The sequence below is a fragment of the Triticum aestivum genome, chromosome 3D (genome assembly GCF_018294505.1).
Source record: "Triticum aestivum cultivar Chinese Spring chromosome 3D, IWGSC CS RefSeq v2.1, whole genome shotgun sequence".
Classification (NCBI taxonomy): Eukaryota; Viridiplantae; Streptophyta; class Magnoliopsida; order Poales; family Poaceae; genus Triticum; species Triticum aestivum.
In genome coordinates this window covers 284,340,770-284,366,328 of record NC_057802.1, presented here as the reverse complement: position 1 = coordinate 284,366,328, position 25,559 = coordinate 284,340,770, and the positions used below count along the sequence as shown (strand labels likewise).

The 25,559-nt window shown below is 50.9% G+C and overlaps 2 protein-coding genes across 3 annotated transcripts; one reads left to right on the top strand and one right to left on the bottom strand.

Annotated features, from left to right (window-relative positions):
• The first annotated feature begins 2,745 nt into the window (after positions 1-2,745).
• On the top strand, positions 2,746-6,746 carry LOC123078452 (uncharacterized). Its single transcript, XM_044500965.1, has 4 exons — positions 2,746-3,335; positions 3,433-3,491; positions 3,580-4,230; positions 5,684-6,746. Exons 1-4 carry the CDS (start codon positions 2,960-2,962, stop codon positions 6,587-6,589), a joined length of 1,992 nt encoding a protein of 663 aa, XP_044356900.1. The 5' UTR covers positions 2,746-2,959; the 3' UTR covers positions 6,590-6,746.
• Positions 6,747-14,255: 7,509 nt separating this feature from the next.
• Positions 14,256-23,061, bottom strand: LOC123078451 (beta-galactosidase 2). Of its 2 annotated transcripts, XM_044500964.1 has the most exons (19): positions 20,866-23,036; positions 20,656-20,751; positions 20,449-20,561; positions 20,126-20,192; positions 19,944-20,036; positions 19,708-19,851; positions 19,365-19,453; positions 19,164-19,269; positions 18,992-19,079; positions 16,932-17,050; positions 16,676-16,840; positions 16,329-16,501; positions 16,141-16,250; positions 15,934-16,043; positions 15,741-15,851; positions 15,556-15,657; positions 15,260-15,465; positions 14,848-15,166; positions 14,256-14,746 (listed from the first exon to the last, which is right to left on the bottom strand). In XM_044500964.1, the coding sequence occupies exons 1-19, from the start codon at positions 21,358-21,360 to the stop codon at positions 14,636-14,638; spliced, it is 2,817 nt and encodes a 938-aa protein (XP_044356899.1). In that variant the 5' UTR covers positions 21,361-23,036; the 3' UTR covers positions 14,256-14,635. The 2 variants fall into 2 exon arrangements, 1 of the variants encoding a protein (XP_044356899.1); XR_006437466.1 differs by lacking the exon at positions 14,256-14,746 and having other exon boundaries at positions 14,916-15,166; positions 15,260-15,479; positions 20,866-23,061.
• Between the last annotated feature and the right edge of the window lie 2,498 nt (positions 23,062-25,559).

Genomic DNA, 25,559 nt, shown 5'->3' with positions numbered 1-25,559 from the left:
GATCAGATCTTCCCGTGGTAATCCAATCCGACTCTTCGATGACACTTTCTTCATTGTCCTCAGATATTCTTGATCGATCAGCTTATGGTCATTTAGTCACGGAGATTAAGCACCTCTTAGCTAGTAGAGAGTTTTTTCCAATGAAAATTTCTAGAGATCAAAACAGAGAAGCAGATCGCCTCGCGAACCATGGGAGAGTATAGTTTAGCTCGGCTTGTTGGCTACAGAATTCCCCACCTTGTATCGCTGAGCTTTTGCCAGCTGACTGTAACTCTACATCTATGGAATAGAATAGTTTTACCCCCACAAAAAAATGCATGTAAAAATTAAGGAGACCATGTATAAAATGTTATTGGTCTTGATTATCGCATGATGAGAGAAAAATATTTTTTTCTACTTTAAAGTGCAGTGAGAAGATAGAAGTACACTTTTTTGTGAATTTTTTTAAAACCAAACATACACTCTTATCCGGGCGGAGGGAATATGTATCAGCCAACATGGTACTGTTGTAAAGTTTTTTTAGTACAAATCCAACAATATAATTTTTGTGACATCACTTACATTTTGCAAAATTAAATTCATGGTCAAAGTTTGAGAGTCCGAAAATAAGTGAGGGTCTAAAAATCCAGACGAAGGGAATACCATGTACCATAATAACCGAGTTAGAGCATCTACAACCACAACTCACAACATCCCTCCGATCAGCACACAAAAAATCATTCCCACAATCGGATACACCATTTGCACATCATCTAATCCATACGATTACATGCAATGTAAAATTACTCTAAATTTTTGCCTGTGACCGTGCTTGTTGTTTCGGTTGTGTCCACGTCCGCGGCCGGCTGCGCCCCTGGGAGTGTTGGTGCGGTCGCCGGCGAGATAGAGTAGGACATGGGACACGCACCTGCTCAAGGTACTCGAGGCGCCGCCATCTCCCATGCCCCACTCTTCCTCGTCGAAGCCCGTGTCCTGCACGTTATTGGTGGATGTGAGGTCGATCATGGATTCGTCGTGGTCGGAGCCGGCCACGTCCACTATGACGCGGTTGCGACGGCACGGGTTGCCTGGCACCGTACGCAGCGCCGGAGAATGCGACTACGCCACACCGACGTTTGTCGTGAGGGTTGTCGCGACCTCCCACGCCAGTTCCCTCGCACGGCTGGCACGCCACGACAAATTTGCAGCAGTCGTGAATTGGTTGTGCTCCTCCGACTTGGCGCGCCAAGGGAGCGGCTGCGCATCCGTCACAGCGTTCGAACGCCAGACAGACCGCACCGCCTCCGATGAAGCAGCAGTGATTGCTTTGCGACCGGATCCATGTGCCATTTGGGCGGGCGCAATGGATTCCCGCTGGATGAAGTCCGAGCGCTAGCGACGCGGACTCCTCCCAGGAGCGGCGGAGTGCAAGGCAGATGACCATCTCCTCCTCGGGGCAGCGTGGGACGAGCTCCGGTTCAACGGATCAGGAGGTGTAGGACTCGGATCCGCTACTTGTCGTGCCCAAGAAGGTCGGAGATCGCCAGACGGGAGCTTGTGGGCTGAGAGGAGTGGACTGGAGGGGGTGGAGTGGAGTGGAATGCAGCAAGGGTTTCGTTCGGAGTGCGAATAGGGTCCAATTTATGTGGGATCGATGGCCCACACTAGACGGGATCCTACGAGACGGGTGTGTCCAGGGGCATTCCCTACCTGTTACAGCCCGTTTTTGCTAACGGGCGCCTACAGCGCAGACGCCCTCCCGGGCCGGCCATCTAATTTTTTTTCTATCGTTAAAATCGACAAAAACAGTATGCGCTAGCAGGGATTCGAACTAGACTTTCTGGTTCCAACAAAGACGCCATAACCACCCAGCCACCTTCTTTGGATGTGACTAATCACCTTCTTTTGTTTAATTATTTACTGTTTTTTCGAACAGTTTTGTTCGGTTTTTCCTTTTTCTTTTTATTCTTTTTTTCTTACTCTTTTGATAAGTGCCTGCACTTTTTCAATTTCGCTATTTCTTTTTAAAAATCAATGAACTATTTTTTAAATCCATGAACTTTTTTAAAACCGATTAACTCTTTTCAAAATTGTGAACTTTTGAAAAAAGTAGGAATTTTTTAACTCTTTTCAAACTTGTGAACTTTTTTCCAAAATCCATGAACATCAAATTCATGAATTTTTTTCAAAATGCATGAACTTTTTTTAAAATTGATGAACTTTTTCCAAAACCGATGAACTATTTCTCAAATCCGTGAACTTTTTTCAAAATCGGTGAACTATTGTAAAGTTTATGAACTTTTTTGCCAAATTCTTGAACTTTTGTAGAATCAATGAACTTATTCATAATTTCAAACGTTTTAACCATTCTTTCAAACTTTTTTGTTGCAAATCTATAATATTTTAAAAAATACGATTTCTTTTTTAGGTGGTTTATATGTGTATATTAATGTTGTACTGAAAGAAGTATTAAATAGGTTTGTTCGCGTATTGTAGACAACTAATAGGTCTTGGCGCAGTGGTTATTTCGCAAAGAACATGCGAGTTCGAATCCCAGCTCTGCAGAACATGGTTTTGGCACCGCTGTTATACGTCATGACGCACTCGTATGTCATTCAGTCACCTACACTATCCGTTCTATTCCCAGACGACAAAAATGCACAATCCTTTTTGTTGTTTTCCAGAAGCAACCAAGTCGTGGAAACTTTGATAATTCCAAGCACCAACTAAACCTCCATTTGCGTTGGTGTACACCCATCGAAAAGTGCATCCTCCCAAATTCTCTCAAAGCAGGAGAGATGAATACTCAACAGACTCTGGCCTCTGCTTTTGCCCCTTCCTGTGGGCCACTTTGATGCTTTCTTCTCTTTAGCCATCTTCTTCCATCCATGCAACAAGGAATCAAATCCTTCCTTTTTTATTTCCTCGCACCACCATTCCTTTTCCGTTTCCATTGACCAAGATTGGGCATAAATGCCCCATGGGGCCTCCTCAAGGTCGCTGCTTCGGCGCCCCCTGGGCATGGCGAATTGGAGAGCAGAGCATGCCTTACATACGGCGCTCGCTTGACGCCATGGACGACCAGGAGGGAGGCTGGAATGGAGGTGCTGGCCTCTTATTCTCCCTCCGATTTGATCCCATGAGGGCGGGCTTCGATCCTACTCTGGCCAGCTTCCCTGTTTCCGCGCTGATTAGCCGCCTTCTTGGATGGGGCAAGAACAGTGGCCAAGGGAGGCCGCAGGGGGCCGTGATGGTCGCCGCCGCCGTTGCCCTTTACGTGGCTGCGCTCTGTGCTTCAGATCAGCAGCCTCGCCGGCGACGCCTGGCTGCTTCTGCTGCAGCTAGGCCAACTTCTGGTATGCAGCTTGTTTCATTAGTTGATCTTGATCGTACCTTACGCTCATGCTCAAGTTTTTACCATATGCGATCTGATTTGCATCGATTTGTCTGCAGCAACCAGACCTCGTGCTCTGCCTGCGCCGGACGATGGCCTCAGAATTCTGTCATCGAATGTAAGTCGTGATCCTTGGCTAGAGCTTCCGTCTCTCGGTCATGGCGAATTCATGCGATCGAACTAATTGCTTTTCCTTGGTATCAAAGGATGAATATCTGGAGAACGTGATCCACAGCGTGTCGATCGGTGCCGGGGACGATGAGCCGATTCTGGTGGCAAGAGTTCAGACCATGCCACCCGACATGGCTGGAGCAACCTCTGCATGGGAAACGGAGCGCGATAGGCTGGAGAAAGAGGAGGTCGAGCGATTCAAGCAGCTGTGGCTGTCGCTCGTGGAGCGGGAGCAGAGGCTGGAGCTCCGGCTGATGGACCTGGACGGCCTTATAGAGCAGGAGGCCACCGTGAAAGAGCTCGAGAACCGCGTCGGCCTCGCCGCCGTGGAGGCGCGGCTCCTGGAGCTCAAGGCCTTGTCGCTGCGTGAGGAGAACGAGACGCTCAAGGCCCAGGCGGCGGAGCTGGAGGCCGTCCGGGCCCAGCTGGGTCGCGCCAAGGAGAAGCTGCGGGCGCTCAAGGAGCGGGTGCAGGTGGAGCGGGAGGAGTTTCAGAGCGAGGCGGCGGCGCTCCGGGACAAGGTAATGGAGCTGGAAAAGACCGGCGAGAAGAGGGAGAGGGTGCTGGCGGCGGAGGCGGCGGAGCTACGGAGGGCCAAGGCCGCGCTGGAGGAGGAGAACAGGGAGCTTGCTCGGAGGTTGCAGGATGCGGAGCAGGTTTCCACCGCTGTTAGTCTGGTTCATGAGGTAAGTGCATTCCTAATTCTTGATTTCAATGCAACATTTTCTCCCATTTCATTCATATTTGCGAAAATCAGTAGCACATGTCAATTTCTCCAGATTTGTGTGTCGATTTTCGAATGGCTTACAGCTTTGGTCAAGTCAACAAAAGACATATTCTGGGAGAGAAAAAAACAAAAACAAAAAAGCATGGAACTGTATATTTCTTTGTCAACCAAAAAGTCCTTCTTTCTAAGCTCATGATGCTTTGAAATAGCAAATCCAACAAAATAGTTTACATTTGAAACCAGTTCTTTGGATGTCTTGATTACTTTTATGCTGGCTTGCTGTTTTGTTGGCAAAACGCAAGATGGCCTTTTCATCTTTCTTTTTTTAAAAGGGGTGATACCCCGGCCTCTGCATCAGGAGGATGCATACGGCCACTTTGATAAATAAAATAGGTTCCACAATGTCAAGAAAGTCGTAAAAGAAAACTACGTCGAGCTCACATAGACCTCGTCAGGAAGATACAAAATAAAAAGGCCATAAAGCCACAACCGGCTGGCAGAAAATTAGGAATGGAAACTAATTGCCAATCCTATTACATGACCGCCATCCAAACCGGTTGAATATATCCCGCGCTACCATCTCCCACCGGACAGATCCAGTAACCAAACGCTCCCTGGCCTCCGTCGGAGTGAGTAGGGACCACAGTGGCCTTTTCATCTTGATTGGTTTGGAACAAAGTGGCGGCTGAAATCTCTGCCAAGTTGTTTTTGTTATATGTCACTGTCACAGCTTTGATTTGACGCTAAGGCTATGTTGAGAACCTTCTGAATTATTACTTGTTATTCTCATCTGGCTCTTGCGTGGTGCAATTGAACATATAAGGTGACCAATTAGTTTATCTTATGTCACAGCTTGGCGATTATGACCCGAACAGCAACATTTTATCATCTTATCTTTTCTGATGTATTACTATTTATAATAGGTTGAAACTCGCAATTATGCTAGTTACGACACGTTTTGGCATTTCTTTTTTCTTGATCTTTATTCAATACCTTTCTAAACTATGTGAACTCCAAACGAATAAGTTGCTGCATTTTTTTAATCGTTTCAAAAAATAGTTGATGCATTTTTCCATAACATCCTATAATTCTTGAGATTCAATGGCCAATTGGCGAATTACCCAAGCAAAATGGGGAGAATTCACGTTTTGTTGATAAGCCTTGGAATATATATATATATATATATATGTGCCAGTTTCTCCCTGTCCCACCGAGAAACCACGCGCACATGTGCCACTATCTTTTGAGAACATTCCCTCCCCACAAGTGCAAAGTCTGAATTTTGCTTAGATATAAAACTTTGCCATGTGCTACTCTCTTTCCCTAACTGTCACAGGAATTCAATATCGGCAGTCTCCGTCTATGTGGCTGAACATGCTAATTAATCTTACCTTTTTTTCTGAATTTATTAGGACGACATGGTTGATGAGGCAAGCTACCTGAGGGAGGCGAACGATCGGCTGACGAGGCAGATCGAGCAGCTACACAGCGACCACTGCGCGCACGTCGAGGAGCTCGTCTACCTCAAGTGGGTCAACGCCTGCCTCCGCCACGACCTCCGTGGCGGCGACCACCACCCCTCCTCCGCCGAGCAAGATCAGGACGGGGCTGGCAGCGCCATGCCGTCGGCCATGGACCTGAGCAAGAGCATGAGCTACCGCTCCAGCGAGAAGGCCAAGGAGCTCATGCTCCAGTATGGCAGCCTCGGCCTCGACGGCTACGACCCCGCGCTCTTCTCGCCGCTCAACGAGTCGACATACGGCGACGGCGAAAGTCACCAGCGGCGCGTTGGAGATCACGACGAGCCAGGGCGGAGCCCGGTCGTGCCGTCGCCGGCCGCGGCCGCGCCCGAGAATCGGGCCGGGCATGGCAAGCTCAAGTTTCTGAGGAATATCAAGAAGCTGCTGGCGAGCAGCAGAAGGAGCCACGGCCACGACCGCAAGAGCAAGAAGGCCGCGCCGGACCACGAGCATCTGGAGAAGGCGATGCGGTGGCTGTCCTCCGGCAGCCACGACGCGCTCGGCGCAGACAGCTCGTACGAGAGCACGCCGCTGTCGTCGTGCGACCGGACGCCGCTGAGCAGCGTGACGACCGTGGACTTGCACGCCCGTGCGCGCGCCGGGGAGGCGCCCCCCGCGTCGAGGCTGGAGGCGGAGACTAAGCTGGCGAGGTCCAAGAGCGACAATGGCGCGTCCTTCGGGCGGGAGGCGACCAGGTACCACGCTCTCCGGCCGGACCGCCCGGCCGGTCGCGGGACAGACGGATTCCACTCGCCGGAGAAGATTAGAAGGTACTCAGACGAGTTGACAAGCTCCTGATCAGTATGTTGGTGCATGGGACGCTCTCCTGCAGGATGATACTTTTGCACAATAAACTCACTAACAGCAACCGGTCTGTAAGACGAAATGCCAATTTTCTCCATGTTCTTGTGTAAAATACTCCCTCCGTAAACTAATATAAAAACGTTTAAATCAACACTGATCTAAACGCTTTTACATTAGTTTACAGAGGGAGTACATGTTAAAGGGGTGCGCTTGGATTGGAGGATTGAGACGTTCGACAAATGGCGTTTCTAACTTTTTATTAGCTTCGGACATAGATATAGAAAAAATAATAGACATTGGGCAACAACAAAATTTAAAAAATAGCGGACACCTCAATATATTACTTCCTCCGGTACAAAATAAGTGTCGCAGTTATTTTGGACGAGGGAGTATCTTCAATCACAAAGTTTTACATTACAACTTATAACTGTAGATCAAATCTAGAGGAGAGATACAGGTGCCAAGACGTGGCATTGTCCCTTAAAGCCATGTCTTCAAATCTATGAAGCCAAAGCGAGAAATCAAACACAAAGTTCTAATCCTGAAGAGACGGTTCTCGTCACAGAAAATGAGTGTGTTGCGTGAATCCTTAAAATTTTCAAAGGATGGTGAGTGCAACAGATGGACTCTCTCTCTCATCATGCCTGACCTCTGAGAGATAGATCACGGAGCAGTAAGGAGCTATTGGCGGGATAGGACAACCGGGCATCACCGGCCAGGCGGGGGCTGGCACGTAAGCTTTGAGGCCTAGACGTCAGCCAGTTGCTGCACCACTTGGGAACACACGGCATGGTCTACTTGTCCGACACAAGCCATGTAACCCTAGCTCGACCAGGTATATAAGGCAAGCCAGGGCCGTCTCGAGAGGTATCCAAGTTTTTTTTTGAACATACAGGAGGACTGCATGTATAATATTAAGACAGAGAGAAAAAATACGACCGCCCACCAATCCACATGATCCAGCTTACAACATCCGAACGACCATAAACTCAAGACTAAAGCAACATACCAAGGCTGCAACAAAAACACAAAAACTAGAAGCAGCAGTTAGTGGAGAACAAAACGACACATGCTCGCTTCTGCCCATAGCTTGGCATTAGCAATAACTTGATCAAAGATCTTCATCATTGGCATGTGAGAATTCTCAAAAACCCTACCATTCCTCTCCCGCCATATGCTCCAGGTGACCAGCTGTTGGAAATATGCCCTAGAGGCAATAATAAAATGGTTATTATTATATTTCCTTGTTCATGATAATTGTCTATTGTTCATGCTATAATTGTGTTATCCGAAAATCGTAATACATGTGTGAATACATAGACCACAACATGTCCTTAGTGAGCCTCTAGTTGACTAGCTCGTTGATCAACAGATAGTCATGGTTTCCTGACTATGGACATTGGATGTCATTGATAACGGGATCACATCATTAGGAGAATGATGTGATGGACAAGACCCAATCCTAAGCATAGCACAAAAGATCGTGTAGTTCGTTTGCTAGAGCTTTTCCAAATGTCAAGTGTCATTTCCTTAGACCATGAGATTGTGCAACTCCCGGATACCATAGGAGTGCTTTGGGTGTGCCAAACGTCACAACGTAACTGGGTGGCTATAAAGGTGCACTATGGGTATCTCCGAAAGTGTCTGTTGGGTTGGCACGAATCGAGACTGAGATTTGTCACTCCGTATGACAGAGAGTTATCTCTGGGCCCACTCGGTAATGCATCATCATAATGAGCTCAATGTGACCAAGTGTTTGGTCACGGGATCATGCATTACGGTACGAGTAAAGTGACTTGCCGGTAACGAGATTGAACAAGGTATTGGGATACCGATCGAATCTCGGGCAAGTAACGTACCGATTGACAAAGGGAATTGTATACGGGATTGATTGAATCCTCGACATCGTGGTTCATCCGATGAGATCATCGTGGAACATGTGGGAGCCAACATGGGTATCCAGATCCCGCTGTTGGTTATTGACCAGAGAGTCGTCTCGGTCATGTCTGCATGTCTCCCGAACCCGTAGGGTCTACACACTTAAGGTTCGGTGACACTAGAGTTGTAGAGATATTAGTATGCGGTTAACCGAAAGTTGTTCGGAGTCCCGGATGAGATCCCGGACGTCACGATGAGTTCCGGAATGGTCCGGAGGTAAAGATTTATATATGGGAAGTCCTATTTTGGCCACCGGAAATGTTCGGGATTTTTCGGTATTGTACCGGGAAGATTCTAGAAGGTTCCGAAGTGGGGCCCACCTGCATGGGGGGACCCACATGAACGTGGGTAGTGGGGGCAAGGCCCCACACCCCTGGTCAAGGCGCACCAAGATCCCACCTTAGAAGGAATAAGATCATATCCCGAAGGGATAAGATCAAGATCCCTAAAAAAAGGGATAACAATCGGTGGGGAAGGGAAATGATGGGATTTCTTTTCCCCACCTTTGCCAACGCCCCAACGGACTTGGAGGGCAAGAAACCAGCCCCCTCCACCCCTATATATAGTGGGGAGGCGCATGGGAGCAGCACCCCAAGCCCTGGCGCCTCCCTCCCTCCCGTGACACCTCTTCCTCCCCGCTTGCGCTTGGCGAAGCCCTGCCGGGATCCCGCTACTTCCACCACCACGCCGTCGTGCTGCTGGATCTCCATCAACTTCTCCTCCCCCCTTGCTGGATCAAGAAGGAGGAGACGTCCCCGCTCCGTACGTGTGTTGAACGCGGAGGTGCCGTCCGTTCGGCGCTAGGATCATCGGTGATTTGGATCACGACGAGTACGACTCCATCAACCCCGTTCTCTTGAACGCTTCCGCGCGCGATCTACAAGGGTATGTAGATGCACTCCCCTCTCTCTCGTTGCTAGATGACTCCATAGATTGATCTTGGTGATACGTAGAAAATTTTAAATTTCTGCTATGATCCCCAACACCGGCAACACCAAGGTGTTCAGGGAGTTTCTTTTGGTTCCTTGAACTCTAGCTCTGGCATCTTGCCACCACTCTTCTAAAGTTCGATCAGGCTGAAGTAAGACTTCATTTATCCCTGCCCAATGAAGGATCAAACTCCATAAAATTGAGATTACACTGCAGCACCAGAACAAATGGTGTGCAGTTTCCTGAACCGCATTACAGAAGCAGCAAAGGTCATGGTGTGGAAGTCCACGCTTAGCCAGGCGATCAGCCGTCCATACACGACCTTTGACGACCAACCAGAGGAAAAGCTTGCATGCGCCCAAGATTTCCAAATTGTGCAGGTCGTGCTATAAACAGTCGAGGTGCTCAAGTAAGCCATGTAGACTGATTTCGTCGTGAACTCACCCTTGGAATCCCAAGTCCAAGTCCACTTATCCTCCATTCCTTGCACCAAGTGAACTTCTGAAATGATCTCCCACAAAGCCAAAAACTGGTGGAATGTGCTAATGGTAATTTGTCCCTTAATATCTGTAATCCATGCTCCATTAATCATGGCTTCGGCCACTGTTCTTCTAGTTCTAACAACCGTCGGAATTGCCTGAAACACGTCAGGTGCGAGCTCCTCCATGACCGCTCCGTGAACCCATCTATCGGTCCAGAAGAAACATCTAGACCCATCCCCTAACTGAACCCACGCTGCCGCATTGAAAAGTTGCCTCTCTGGCTTTTCCAAGGGATCCAACAAGATGTTCCAAGCACGACTCTCCGCGGATCTTGCCTTCCATGCCCAACGCAGCCGAAGAGCCAAATTCATAATCTCAAGGTCCAACACACCTAAACCCACGATTTCCTTAGGACGGCGGATTTGCTTCCAACTGACCAAACATTGTCCTCCATTAACAGCATCAGTTCCTCTCCATAAGAAGGCTCTGCATATTTTATCAATCGCCTTAAACACCCACGGCGGGGGGTCTAGGGACATTAAGTGGAATATTGAAATTGCTGATAGAACTGCCTGAACAAGTATCAAACGACCACTCAGCTGGAGAAAGCCAATGCGCCAAGGACCCAACCTGCTCCTAAGCTTGTCAATGAGACACTGGAAATCTTCTTTGCAGAGTTTCTTGAGACTCAAGGGCAGCCCCAGATAGCTAATAGGCAACTTTTCAACCTTCCAATTAAGGATGTTACCGAAGGCTTCAATCTGGTCTTCCTCACAGAATATAGAGGACAACGAGCTCTTGCTAGGATTGCATCGAAGTCCTGATGAACAACTGAAAATATTCAGCAGCAGTTTAGTTGCAACAACTTCCTCACTTTTTGCCTTCAAAAAAAGGATAACGTCGTCAGCGTATATGCACATACGTTGGGGTATGGAGTGTCTATTGCTGAAGGGCTCCAAAGTATCGCTTTGTTCAGCCTTATTAGAAAGTTTGCAAAGCGAATCCATGACAATGGTAAACAACATGGGTGAGAGGGCGTCTCCCTGTCTTAAACCACGACCATGATAGAAGCTAGTACCGGGGATGCCATTTAGAAGTATCCTGGTGGATGCCGTCCTGAGAATCGTGGCAATCCAATCACACCAATTTGGTCTGAAGCCAATTTTTTTAAGCAATTCAAGCAAGAACTGCCAAGCAACGGTGTCGAAGGCCTTTGACATGTCTAATTTCAGCAGAATGCTTTTGCATCTCCTTTCCTTTAGCAACTTAGTTGATTCTCGTACCATCTTGTAATTCTCGTGCAATGAACAACCTTTCAAAAAAGCGCCTTGGTTCCCCCATGATCGAAGGAAGAACCAGAGTAACCTTTTGGCAAGGATCTTCGAAATGATTTTCGCAAGGCTGTGAACGAGGCTGATCGGACTGAAATCGTTTGGCTCAGCAGCCCCAGGTCGTTTAGGGAGCAAAATAAAGTGTGCCCCATTGATTTTGTCGAACCCCAAGGTGTTGCGTGTATGGAGGCAGTTGAAGACATCCATTATGTCCTTCTTGATTACATGCCAACACTTGTTGTAGAAACTGATAGTATACCCATCCGGCCCTGGTGATTTCTCCTTTGGCATGTCCATGATCGCCTCCCTGACTTCCTCTTCCGTGAAAGGCAATTCTAGCCTGCTCAAATTAGATTGATTTACACCCAAGAAATCAAGATCTAATGTTCCTTGTCTGGCTGTTGGGGTCCCAAATCTCTCGATGAAGTGTCTGCGCAGGAGATCTTCAATCTCTCTGTGAGAGGTATCCAAGATATTCTAGAGCCATCTAGAGATTGGGTTCTCCCCTACCCATTTTTCTTCATGAGTCGCCGGCAACGCAAGAACCTTGTAATCCAAGAAATCTCTCTCCGGTGATCTTCCCGATCATCGACCAACACTCGAGCAATAGTGCAATACAATTACAATGGGGGTAGGGTGCCGCCCCTCCGGGGACGGCCCGAACTAAATAGATCGTTTGTCTCGTGTACTTAGACCTGGGAATAGTTTCAAAACCAGACTGAAGCCATCTCAAACCATACGACTCCACCTCTTCCATCCAAACTAATCCAATCCAAAATTTAACCATCATTATCCAGACCAAACCAAACTACGTACGTTTTCTACCCGAACCCATCTAAACTATATTTCCTTTTTGGACTGAATCTGCGGTTTGAAACCATGGACACAAAGAGCGGGCGTGCTAGCCTACCCATGCTCCTGAGGATGGACGTGCTCGCCCAACCATCGGAGGGAGAGGATGGCGAGGAGCCACTCATGCTCAATGCCTCCACGCACACTTTTGATGGACGGAATGAATCGGGTTAAGCACGTACGTGTGTATGGAGTGAAGGGAAGCTGGCCGTCTTGTACGATTTGGTCGAGAGACTGGATTTTGTCTACAGATTGAAATGATTTGAGACCAACTCGTTTGTGTCTAGACCAAACCAGTCCAACCCAGTAGTTGACAGAATCCAAACCACACCAGATTGCTTTATATTCTCAGCCCATTTATCGAAAAAGGCTTTCGCCCCGCTTTATATATAAAGCACCGATCATCAAGCATCCAGTACAAACACACGCTACCGCAACACACGCACACACCCAAGGCAGGATACAAAGGCGCTGAGCGCAGCAACACCATCCCTAGCACTACCACCACGAAGAAATGAAGCTACATATGACGATCCATGAGCTCCAAGGCGGCGCCTTCAGGAAGGGTACGACACCGGAGCGCCGCCACCGCCCGATCCAAGGATCAGAGTTTCCCCTGGAGCTCCATGGCGGCAATGAGAGCCGCAACGACGCCTTCAAGAAGGAACAATCTTCGCCGTCGCCGGTCCGTCCGAAGATAGAACAGGTTTTCACCTCGGCCAACACTCACCGCCACCGAACGCCATGCCCTGACAACCACGCCGCCCACACGGCCATGGTTACCGGGCAGCACCAAGGCACGGGCTCTGCCCAAGAGCACCACGCTACCACCACCAGGGCCGCCGCCCCGGCATCGAAGACCTTGACACCACCTCACCTGAGACCCGCCGCAACCCCAACGAAAGAGATGAGCGGAAAGGTCCCACCTTTCGCACCCCTGGGCGACCCCCAGCGTCGAGACCCAATAGGCCGGCTAGAACTGGCATCCACCGACCCGTCCTGCTGCCCCGAGCGCGAGATGAGCTCGGTCCTGCAGCACCGAGAGGGGGACGAGGTCAGTCCTGCTGCACCGTGCGCGAGACGAGATCGGTCCTGCTGCACCGTGCGCGAGACGAGCTCGGTCCTGCAGCACCGGGCGCGAGACGAGCAGTGGACCGTAGCTGGGAGAGGAATGTCCTTTTGATGGGAGTAGCGCCCGGGCGACGAGGAGATGGGGCGAAGGTCGTGACGGTCCGAACGCAGACGAGCCGACGCCGAAGCAGAGTCCGGCCGTAGCCGCGGCCGAGACCACCGAACCACCGTGTAGCCGACACGTCACAGGAAGGTCGCCGTGAAGCCAGACCTCACCGTGCCGCCGCCGCCCACGGCCAGAGTAGCCACCACGCCGAGCAACTGCCCCACCCGCACCATCCGCGCATCAGATCCGGCGCCATGCACCACCATCTTCCACGGAGCCGACCACGAGGTGCAGCGGCAACCAAATCCACCGCCAGCCGAGCTCCCACGCAAGCCGAACCAGCCCGGCCGCCGTCAAGCCCAAGCCTCCCAGAGGCACACCAGGAGCCAGATCTGGGCACGCCCAGCCATGGCCACCGGCGCCCCCTGGCCACCCTCGCGGACACCAAGCCGCCCGCGCAGCCACCATGACCAGGCGGCGTCGCCCGCCGGCCGGTTGCCACGCGCCCCGCACGCGCTGCGCCTCCGCCAAGATGCGCCGTCCCGTGCCACCCGCAGCCAAGCGAAGAGGAGAGGACGCCCCACGGCCGCCGGCGGCGACCGGGCTTCGCCCGGCCGCGCCCTCGGGCGGCGGCGAGGGAGGGAGGAGGGGAGGAGGCGGGGTCTCCGGCGGCGGCGGTTAGGTCTCCTCCCGTGCCTCTTCTCAGCCCATTTAAACCAACCAAACACAATCCAATAGGGAAACCAAACTGAAACTAAGGTTACAGTCCAAACTATTCCCAGGGTTACGTGTACTACCATCCCGATCCACCACTCTCATTCCCGTCCGAACAAATCAGCCATCACTCAACAGTACCGCCGGTGTCAGATCACTGACACCAACTGAACCAAACCACATCTTAATAATCACAGCACATATGCGATGCATGAGTACACAACGAAGCAATTCTATTAATGAGCTGAACCATTATCCTGTTTTGATTACTTAGAATCAAGATAGCAATGCATGAATAGAGTGGTGCCACTCTTCCAATCCAGAAGCCATTGCACATGAGGACTCAGGTGAGCAGCAGCCTCATCCGTGCTCTCCGCAAACCAGATGAGTGGCATCTAGACCCTTTTCCACACCTACAGATCCTAATCTTCCCGTCCGTGCAAATTCTTGTATATAGGCTAAACTAAATACATACGTACGTACATACACTGATGATTCAGTCTAAAATACAACTCATTTTCTGTAACTTCTGACAGTTTGTGCGTCACGGTCACTATGACTTTCACCTGTCGCCAGAATCCTGTATGGACCATGCTCCACAACATACCTTGGCAGTTCAGCCACACATAACCTCCACAACAGCCCTTTTCATTGTCCCAGGGCAAGGATCTCCACCAAATACCTCTGGAACCACGCATACCGCACAGTGCTCTTGGTTAATGCAGTTCTGCAAGAAATGCCAATTCAGATTCTAGGTACAAGCACGACTAGGTAAAGAAAGGATTTTGTGATCTAACCCAACTAATGCGATGGTCGCAAACCCATTACCTTCCGAAATATGTCATACGACTTGTGTGCATGGCATCCGCCTTCTGAGTAGCTCCCGCAGGACCCCTGCGGTGTGCCGAAGCTGGCAAATTTTATTTCAGTTATTTTCCGCCCATGATCACACTGGAGGTGGACCTTAGCTTTCTCGTAGTCCTTGGTACGCCAGTTCGTCATCGACGGCTGCCATTCAGACACGTCAGCACATACACTTCCAGTAGTTCTTTTCACCATTGAAATTTCACTAGGGTCACCACCAATCTCCTCGAATATCACCAATAGGTTCCCAGTAGGATTAAGCCATGGGCGAGGAACATGGTACCTGAAGGAACATGACATAGATGTAAGAGCTTCACTTGTAAATAATGCCATGGGTGGTTCTGTAATAGTTACTTCTAAACCATGGAGTTCCTACCATCTCTGAGAAGAGTCGCCGCAGTTGGTTTGACACTTCGTCTCATTATATTCACCACGGTAATCACAGTAACCACATGTTCCGGGGGCCTTGTAGCCAGGCCAATACCGTCCAATGCCTTGACCATTTATCCAGATTTGCCCCTTCCCCATGCTATTCATGTCCAAGGCTAATGGCTCGTCACCATCTGGTGCGTTGAAAAAAGCCTGAAAAGAGGGAACTGTGGGATACATCTTCTAAAAAATGATGGCTATACCACATGGTTAGCAACTAATCACATGCAAATTTCACATTACCTTGTACCATGTCAGAGGCTGCTTCTGCACAGGTTCTCCCCATTCTACCGATGAGCTTCCACTAAGTGAATGAAGACTCATAGCCTCACCTTTCAAACCAACCTGCCCATATACATTAGGTTTTTTATGTTAATGCTTGTGCACAAGGTTAATACTTGACGGCACTTTAAAACAACATACATTACCTGATAGGTCCATTTCTGCCATGTGAGATCTCTTCTTCCCTCATTCAGGCCATAAAGTATCACCGGACCAAGAATTCCAGCATTCCAAGTCTCAAAATGTTCTCCAACGTTCTGTATACAGCAATGGAAAATACGAAGGCTCAAATATTGCATGACCAAGAGTACTATCTTAGTTAGCAAACGATTCACTTACCGGGAGACCAACTGCTATACTTAAGCACGAAATAGTGTTGCTTCCTGCCCATAGTTTCACACTCCCAGTATACGTTAGTTTTGGGTCTTCTACACTGCCGTAAACAGTTCCTGTGAACAGATTGGAGAGCATTTCAAGATCAATTGCTTTTGACAGTCAAGAGATACACAATTTTTTGTCAAGCGTGGCAGAGACTTTCATAATTACCTGTTAATTGTCCATTGACGAAAACATGCAAAGCATGACCAGCCGACATCACAGTGAGTTTGGGAGACTTCCCACTGGTGAGGAACTGCTCATCCTTCGCAACATCAACACTTGAAAATGAAACTTTTAGTACCAGTGAATTGCAAAGAGTCATATATTCATATTGTTGATGGAGTTAGGCAACTTACTATGTTGTATACCACAAGTAGTCTGTGTTATCCCTCGTCATATTTATTTGTTCCAGTAATCCTACCGCTGTAAATGCTTCCTCCTCACTGTAGGAATTAATCTCCTCATTATATGACTGCCATGTGAGTCCTCCAGCCCATTCCATTTTCATTTGTGAAATCTGGCTGCCGACCTGTATAAGCATATCACAAAAACTTTAAATGATGATAAAAAGGCACAAATATAGATCGGACACAGATTTTAAATAACGGTAGTAAAAAAGAAATTACACAGATTAAGCTTGGATGAATATACAATATAAGCAAGCCAACTAAATTAACCAGATAGCTCAAGTGCCTAATCTCACCCTAGCGGTGTTGAAGACTGTTGTTTTGCAGTCCGGAAGAATACTGATAGACCAAGGAGGCAGGTCATAATGCATTCCGCTGAATGATACCCTTGCATAAGATAGCTTATCCTTGTTCTCAAGAAAAGCCGCACAAGCTCCTGTGCTTGACCTAAAAACGGATGACTGAACAGGAAGTTACCAAGAAGTCAGTTCTGGCTTATGAATGAAATAGTGTAGGTCTCAAGTAGAGAAAAGAACAGAATGTCATCACAACCTTCTGAGCCTTCCCAAGGGAAGATATAATGGGATCTCCTGCAACCAGGGCTGGTTCGCAAAGCTTGATGGCTCTATGCAACTCCTTCAAGTGGCCCCATTTTGGTTCTCTCAATAAGCCTGAGGAAGCGAAGGGGGGAAGTTTGGTCAAATTGGTACATAGGATTTGGGGGCACATGATAACAAAGTACGTGTATAACATCGACAAAGAAAGAAAAGAAAAACAATTTTGCTGTAATGTAGCACCAAATGTTACCATTACGATGTAGGTGATATATAAAATGATTTGTGCAATCAGACACTGCATTGTTACTAATCCATTGTTTAGAGAAACAGATTATTTTCCAACTGCGTCTTTAAAAGGTTATGGACCTTGAGAATTGGAGTGGATGAAAATCTCTCTGTAACTTAGGCAATGGACTTGAACCTGGATACTGCAGTGGAATGTGGATGCTGCCACATTGCTTTGTACAATTAAGGGATGATGAAGGTGTCAGAAAATGCCTAAACTGCACCGCTGTTTCATTCAAGTTCGCTAGAAAGGGCAATTGCCTATACAAGGGCCGCTTCAGACAAAAAAATATACAAGTGGCAGTAACCACTATGTGGCATGAAATAGGTTCAAAGTACTCCCTCCGTTCACTATTATAAGATGTTCTGCTGTAACTTCTTTCTGATTCGGATGTATACAGACGCATTTTAGTGTGTGTATTCACTCATTTCAGACCGTATGTACTAGTCCATATAGAAATATCCAAAACATCTTATATTTGTGAACGGGGTACATACCATGTGCCAACAGGGTTCGCTCCCTGAGTGGCCCACGTGCACCCAGGGCGATTAGGGTTTCCCCCAGAGCAGCAGCCGCCACCACCGGCTCTTGCGATCTGTCACCTCGTCGTTGTCAGAGACCGTCTCCTATCCAGCCCCTGGCATCAGGGAACTCTCCCTCCTACTCGTCGTCGTCGGTGTCTCCTCTGGGGGCATGGCAGCACGGATGTGGGACAACTGATCCAAGAAGGAGGCGCAGCTTCTCGGATCGTAGGGCGGCCTGCTAGTAAGGATCCAATGGTGATCAGTGGAGATCGCGGCAGTTCAGCTACTCCGGCAGATGGTGACGACGGCGGTCAGCTCCGCATGTGTCTCCTTTTGGAGATCTCCTCCTTTTGCCGGTATCAGACATCATTTCACGGTAGCCGTTTGGCAGACGGCGTGATCAGCTAGGCGGGTCTGAGGCAATCAGCTGTGGTGGTGGCACATCAAAGCGCTGCATGGTGGTGCAGTCTTTAACTGGATCCGGCCATGGGGGCATCTCACAGGGTTCAGTCGGCAGCTTCTATCCAGGGTGAAAACCTAGGTCTGGCTATCTGCCTATCTAGACTCGGCAACCACGGCATTCCGTTCCTGAAGGCGTTGCTATGGTGCACCGGTACATGCTGCCCGATGAAAATCCAGGATGTGGCCTTATTGGTTGAATCTGGTGATGACGATGCTAGTCCTATTTCTCGTTGGAGGCGTCGCATTGAAGACTAAGTTCCTCTACGCCTCATTGTTGTGTAGCTGGTGTTAGCGTGTGGACAATCTCTTGGTAGCCTTCAACGTTGGGATTACAAGGGACTCGGCTACGGGTTGTATTGTGTTTGTGTTTGATAATCTGCCATGATGTTTCCCTTTTTTCTTTTGCCAGTTTAATCAGATTTGTAATAATTTGGTTGTATGCATCCTTAGTTGGTCCATTTCCAAAAAAATGCATCCTTAGTTCGTACAGAGGCCGGGGGTAAGGAAGCTTCAATTTTCTACAAGGAAAAAAATAGTGCGCTATACAAAATAGCGCCGTCCTTTGAAATACGCTATTAGCATGCTATAGCACGATATAGCGTGCTATTAGCGAAACATTGCACACTGATCTATATAGCAAGGCAATTTTCTACACGATATAGCGTGCTATTAGCGGCGCTATAGCGCGCTATTTTTTTACAGTGATTTTCTAACAAAAATGTAACATGTGCCAAAAGCAAGGCATGCATTGAAGATAAACAGAGCATGGAGAACTGAACTCACCGTATTCATCAATAGGAGCATCGTAGTCATAGCTAGTTGCAACGAATGGACCACCAGCTGTCCGCCCGAAGTTTGTCCCTCCGTGATACTGAAAAGAGGCGTCACAACTTGGTACCAAAAAGTTGGTGACATGATGAGCTTCAGTTAAACAGAAAGGATCAGTGTGACTTACCATGTAATAATTAACAAAAGAGCCCCCCTTCTGGATGAACTTGGCAACACCATATGCTAGATCCTCTACTGGTCTATGTGGAACCGGAACACCAAAGCCTGTATACCTGCGGTAAGGAGAAAAGAAGATTTACATGGAGAAAGATAAACACAGAAAATATCATGTGGTAGTAGCCTTTTAGAGAGAGAAGGATGAATTTACCAGGCAGTCCAAGCCTCGGTCCACATGGTAGGCTTGTGAGGTTTATTAGGGGAGAACCAGTCACAGTAAAATCCATTGCATGTATTAATCTGCCAGCAGTAAATCAACAGTGAGATCTAGCGGGGTGAAATCTCCTAGTCCAAATAATGTCATGTAAGGGTGGAAGTTCCTTTTAGAAATGAAAGGCTTGGCAGATGATCCAGTGAGTACATATGATGGACACGTTTTCTTTCCATTCTTGGAAAATGGGGCCATGAAGATGAATGACCCCAGCACATTAAAAGAAACAGGGAACTAGTGTCTATGGGGGACACATATTAAAGCCAAGGAGTGCACAGCATACAATTGGATCTGGGGCGTCGTCCTCTTTACACATGATCCATGGAACACCTGTGTCGAGCGCAATCGCCATGTTAGCTGCCCATGAGGCGTAGGCCTTGGAAGGCTCGCCCTGATCCCACTCCAAGGGGCCAAACTCGTTCTCGATCTGCAAGGACAATGAGGATTTAAAGGTGGGTCTGGTTGAAAAGAAATCCAATATGCTAGCAACGGAGGTCAAACAATTTGAAGCATACATACCTGGGAGAGGATTATTGGTCCTCCCTGCCACTCAAAGAGCCCTTCCGACTTCATCATGTCAACGATCTTGGTGGTGAACTTCTGCATCTCAAGCTGTTTGAAAGAATCATGATGGAAAATACAGACATTTTAGAAAGAAGCTAAAGATTAAAACAGAGCATAGCTGCCAAAACGACTCTTGCCTTGAATGGCTGATTATCAGTTCTAAAGCTGATGCCGGGGACATACTTGAGCCAAACAGGGAAACCGCTGCAGTCAAACGGAGTGTGATTTAGCATACTCGTATTTTAAAAGAAGTCAACATCAAGACTTCTCAATATAGCAACATCCCTCATTAGGTAAACTGGAGTCCACAAAACTGTACTGAAGTAAATGATTTAGCACGAGCAGTAACTGGCTCCTAGAAAATCAAACTACCTTCTAAGAAAACTAATCAGCCAGCTAGTGCTTATTTGGTAGAGTAACAAATGTTGAGAGCAATGCGGGTGTAGTAGGTGGTTGTTACCCGAAGTTCCACTCGGCGCAGACGTAGGGGCCAATGCGGAGGTGCACGTAGAGTCCGGCCTGCTTCACCAGTTTGATGAAGCGCACTAGATCATACCTCCCCTCGAAATAGTACTGCACAATACAATCGATTCACCCAGCAGCATCAGAAAGCAAAACAAATCAACCTTTTTTTAGCATAGCATAGCAGGCGGGAGAAAGCAGCAACCTGGCCAGGGGAGGGCTCGTGGCCGTTCCAGAACACGTACGTCTGCACCACGTCGAGGCCGCCGTCCTTGGCCTTCTGTATCAGATCCGGCCACATCTGCACGCGGCCACAGAAACAAGCAAAGAAAGAAAATAGTCACACTGGGAGCCGGCATTCTCGGGAAAGAGAGCGGGGCAGGGGCTGCTGGAGAAGCAAGAAGCCGGTAGGTACATCGGGCACGCTCCTCGGGTAGTGGATGGAGCCGGAGAGCAGGATGCGGCGCCGCCCGTTCACCACTAGTGCCTTGCGGTCGTAGGTGACGGCCGCCGACGCCGTCGCAGCGAGGGTGGCCACCGCGAACGCGACCGCGACGGCGACGGCGACGACGGACGGTGCCGGCAGCGCGGAGGACGCCATGGGAAGGACTGAAGCTGGAAAGGGAGGGAAGTGCGGTGAAAAAAAAAAGCGGAAACGCGGCGCCTTTCGGTGCTTTTCCCTCCACCGGGAGTGGGAGCGAAGTGAAGTGAAGCGAAGTGAGGCGCTCGCTGGAGGACACACGCGCTTTGGCTTTGTCAGGTTCACTCGTCCTTCACCGTCCAGAGTCTGCAGCTGGTTCCCTTTTCCTTTTTCTTGCTTTCCCTCTGGGACTCCCGATCTGCAACGCCTGTAGTTTTGCGCCTCATTTCCTCTTTCTTTTTTGAAAGATCCAGCGTGGCTGGCATTCATTGATAATAGGAGAAAGCAACGGAAACAACAAGGTGGTGAAGGTCCTAGGACCAGGAGATCCGAAGATCAAAAGAAAAAGAAAAACATCAACCCTAATGGTTGCAACAAAACACTCCATACAATCCACATTAGACAACGCAGCTCCGACTCCGAAGATGAACCACAAAGAAACGAGGCAAGGTTGGCGTCACGAGGGATCACCGAACGAGCCACCTGACACGCGTCATCGTATACGAGCGGCCCCCCACCGCGGCTTCGACTTCACGGCACCGGGCAGTCGAGGCATTCCCATGGACACGCCGGAGAAGAAGAGCCGACTACCACGACCAAAGCCGCGCCTCCGACGTTGCTCACCACCGTTGTCGTTGCCACAGAAGCCACCGTGCACGTCCAGTCATAGGAAGCACCAAAGGGATCAAATTCTTCAAGACGGCGCCCTAAAGAGGGGAACGGCGTTGAAGACGACGACACCGCCCGACCTTGTAGCAGGATCTGGGCTTTCACCCGAAGGACTTGATCCGGGAGTAGAGGCTGTGAAGATTCCCGACAACGCCTCCAAGGAGGATAGCGACGCCCACAGGCGCCGTCGCCGACGGCCGGTCAGCACCGGCCAGGCTTTCACCCGGTGCAGCCACTCCCACGCAGCAGGCCGAGGTCGACCCGTACCTCCATTGGACCGCGCACCCCCCACACAACGAGCACGCCACTGCTGTGTAGGGCCACCCGCAAACCTCCTCGACGACGGGCCTGCAGAGACCAGATCGGGTCCTGCACCCCGCATCCAACCGCGGCAGAGCCACCCAGCTCCAACAAGCGGCAACGGGGCACCACCACCAGCCGGCAGTGCCCCTCCCGGGCCGCCAGCCACGGACCTCCGACCAGCAGCCGTCTCCTTCCGGCCCCCTGTACTTCAGAGCAGCAGAACGGGGCAGAGAAAACTACCCATCTTGCGCTGCCAAGGCCGGATCCGTGGCGTCCAGGCTTGCCCGCAGGGCCGCCGAGCGAAGACCACCGGCTGCCGCCCGCCAGATCTGCACCGGCGACCAACACGGCGCACCCACCGCACTCCGCGCCCAGCCGCGCCCAGCCCGCGCCTCCACCCTGCTCGCAGGCCAGCACCACCGCTGCCTTGACCTCACGCCGCCGCGACGCCTCTGCCGACGGCCCGCCTCCTCACCAGATTCGGGCGCGAGGGCCCCGGATCCTCCGCCTCGCAGGCAGCCGCCGGACCACCTCCGCGAGGGAGGCGCACGCCAACCCCGCGCGCGACCTGGGGCCGCTGCCCCAGCCTTCCAGCGCCAGCCAACGCCATCCCGAGCGCCAACGTGCCCGAGCTCCCTCCAGGAGCGGCCGGCCCGCGCCGTACCATCTCCAGCGGAAAGGAAAAAAAAGGGCCCCGCCGCCGCCGAACCGCGGGCTTTGCCCGGCGACTCCTGCCGGCGGCGGCGAGGAGCGGGGGCGCGGTGGTTGTGGCTTGCGGCGGCGGCTAGGTTTCGCTCCTGGCCGCCCGCGGGAGCGACCGAGGAGCGACCCGTCGGGGGCCGGCCTTACGTTGTGTTTTTCATTTCCTCTTTCTTGATGATGGCTTTCTCTCTCTAAACATTTATGCGGCTTAGTGTTTGGTAATGCTATTTTCTGTACTGAATAGTGTTTGTGAATATTTGCCTAGTGGAGTAAAGTATTTGCTTGTCGGTGATAAGGCTAGAAGAGAGGTAGAGCGAGGAATTTCTTTTTTCTTTGAAAGGAGAGCGAGGATATTTTTGTCTGCGAGGAGAGATGGAGCAAGGATCTAGGATTAGTGAGAACTGGGTCAGATAGGATGGGAAACTCGGTGGGATTCCGAAGCTAGCCACACGGTGAGAGGACGCTGCGCTGCGCTGCCGGAGCCGGCGCCGGGGACGAGGTAGTTTGCCATGGTGGCTCTCGCTGGTCCGGAGCCACGCCTGGTAGTTTTCCATGGTGGCTTATGTGGGTGGTGCAAAGAGGATGATCTCGTCAGAGCGGGTGCGGGAGATGTTGGAGGGCAAGCTGGGGATCCCACTAGAGTTCATCTCGGTCCACCGCCATTGCCCGGGGGACTTTCTGTTCGTGTTTGCCTCGGCGGAGCTCAGGAACAGAGTCTCGGCGTGCCCATCGGTGGAGTTACAAGGTGACAGGCTCATTTTCAGGCCATGGAATAGGCAGTCGCAGGCAGTGGCGGCGCCAGGATGTGGCCACGCCCCAGGCAGGCAGTGTACACTGACGCACTGTATCTACAGTGCTATGTACAATACATGAAGGGAGCTGCTCTCACGCCCCAGGCAGCGGCCCGGGCTACCTGGGGCCTGTCTCCACCACTGGTCGCAGGCGGTGCATTCGGTGGCTGGGTTCAAAGTTTGGCTGGAGCTGGAGGGGATCCCTCCCCATGCCTGGGATCGGTCAGTTGTGGAGGACTTGCTGGGCTCGTCGTGCAAGCTCGACGCCGTCGCTCCGGAGACCTTCTCTCGGGCTGACCTGGCTTCGTTCAAGACCACTGCTTGGACGGCGAACCCGCAGAGCATCCCTACCCTGCGCTGGCTCGCCGTGCCGGAGCCGGGGAGGAGCGACCGCCGGCGTTCCTCCAGTACAAAGTGCTCATTCACTTGGATGCAGTGATGGATCTCCGAGAGGCCGGTGAGCCGTGGTTCTTTGACGGTTCGTCATACAGTGGTCAGAGTGGCATCCCTGAGCAGGATGGAGACATGGGAGGGCCGGGCCCTAGGCCGCGCTGGGTGCCATGGCAGTTTGGGGTCCGCGACTCACGTGGTGGCAGCTGCGCCGCCGGCGGCAGTGGTGGCGGCCGTGCTCATGGCGCAGTTGTTGGCCGGGCTGGTTCCCCTGCTTCGGATTGGCGCCTCCCTCTGATGGGTGCGACGTGCGAGGCCGGACTGGGGCCCACAAGGGTGATGGCAGCAAACATGATAACGCGTAGGCAGTCGGCTTTTGACCGGCTGACTACGGCTGCGGGACCTGGGGAACGTTCGACCGAAAATTCAAACGAGACAGGCGGGAGAGGCGCTACGAGAGCAGAGCCAGCGCCGAAGGCAGTTACGCCAAAGGAGAGGAGTGGCATCGGATCCGCTGCCCAATCAGATGAGGAGGAACGTGGCCTCAGATCCGCTGCCCAATCAGGAGAGGACGCCCGAAGTGGTGGTGCTGCGGGCCCAGGGGCCAGCTGATCTACAACATTGGTCGGAGAATCTGGAGATGCGGGCCCAAGATACGGCCGAGCCGCTGGCCGCCCAGGAACCAAGGCAGAACGTGACAAGGGGCGGGCCACCATCGGGCGGAGTGATGTCTCGCCAGGCAGATAGCGCCAGGGAGACCAGGTGGGGCCACAAGCAGGAAGGGCGCCAAGCAGATAGCGACAAAGTGGATCAGGCTAACCAGGTAGCACAGGAGTTGATGGTGGACCTAGCGGGGCGGGACCCGAGGGGGCCGGTGCAGGACGACAAGACGGTGGGTGGTTTGGTGGAGACAACAAACCCCACCACCACGGAAACCGAGACCCAGCCGGCGTTTAAGGAGGGGGCCTACCCGGACAAGAATCATGCACATGCACGCGCAACGTTGGAAGTGGCTACGTCGGCTGCGTGCGGGCTGGAAGGGCCGGAATCTGATCAAAGCAGGAGATCGGAAGAGGAGATGGAGCCGACGGCCAATGCCTGTAGGACTCTGATATGCGCACCCATGGAGCAGGAAACAGAGGGGATGACTGCCAATGAGGCGACGCCGTATGGCAAGCTCAAGAGCTTTTGCTCTAATATCATCAAACGCCTCGCCCCACCATTGCTCAGGGAGGTGCAAGCATCGCAGCTACGGCCTGAGGCTGAGCCCTTCACGCCAAAGAGGACTACAAGAGCTTCCAAGAAGAGCACAGCGACAAAGAGGCCTAGAGACACGCCAGTGGAGAGCGTGCTTCTCCACGCACTTGGCATGGTACCGGGCGATCTGGAGGTGGATGATGGGGTGGTGCACGAGCTCAAGGAGCTCTTTGACTCTCCGCTGCGTGAGCAACATGTGCGGATCATCGCAGCTCTTTTTGGCAAGTCGTTGTGATCGGCAGATGAGATGGAGGCGCAAAACGTGGTGGTGGTGTGCGCTTAGTTGGGGTGGCCTATCGAGGTTGGTGCATGCTCCTATATGGATCCACACCCAAAAGTGCTCTGCTGGAATGTTCG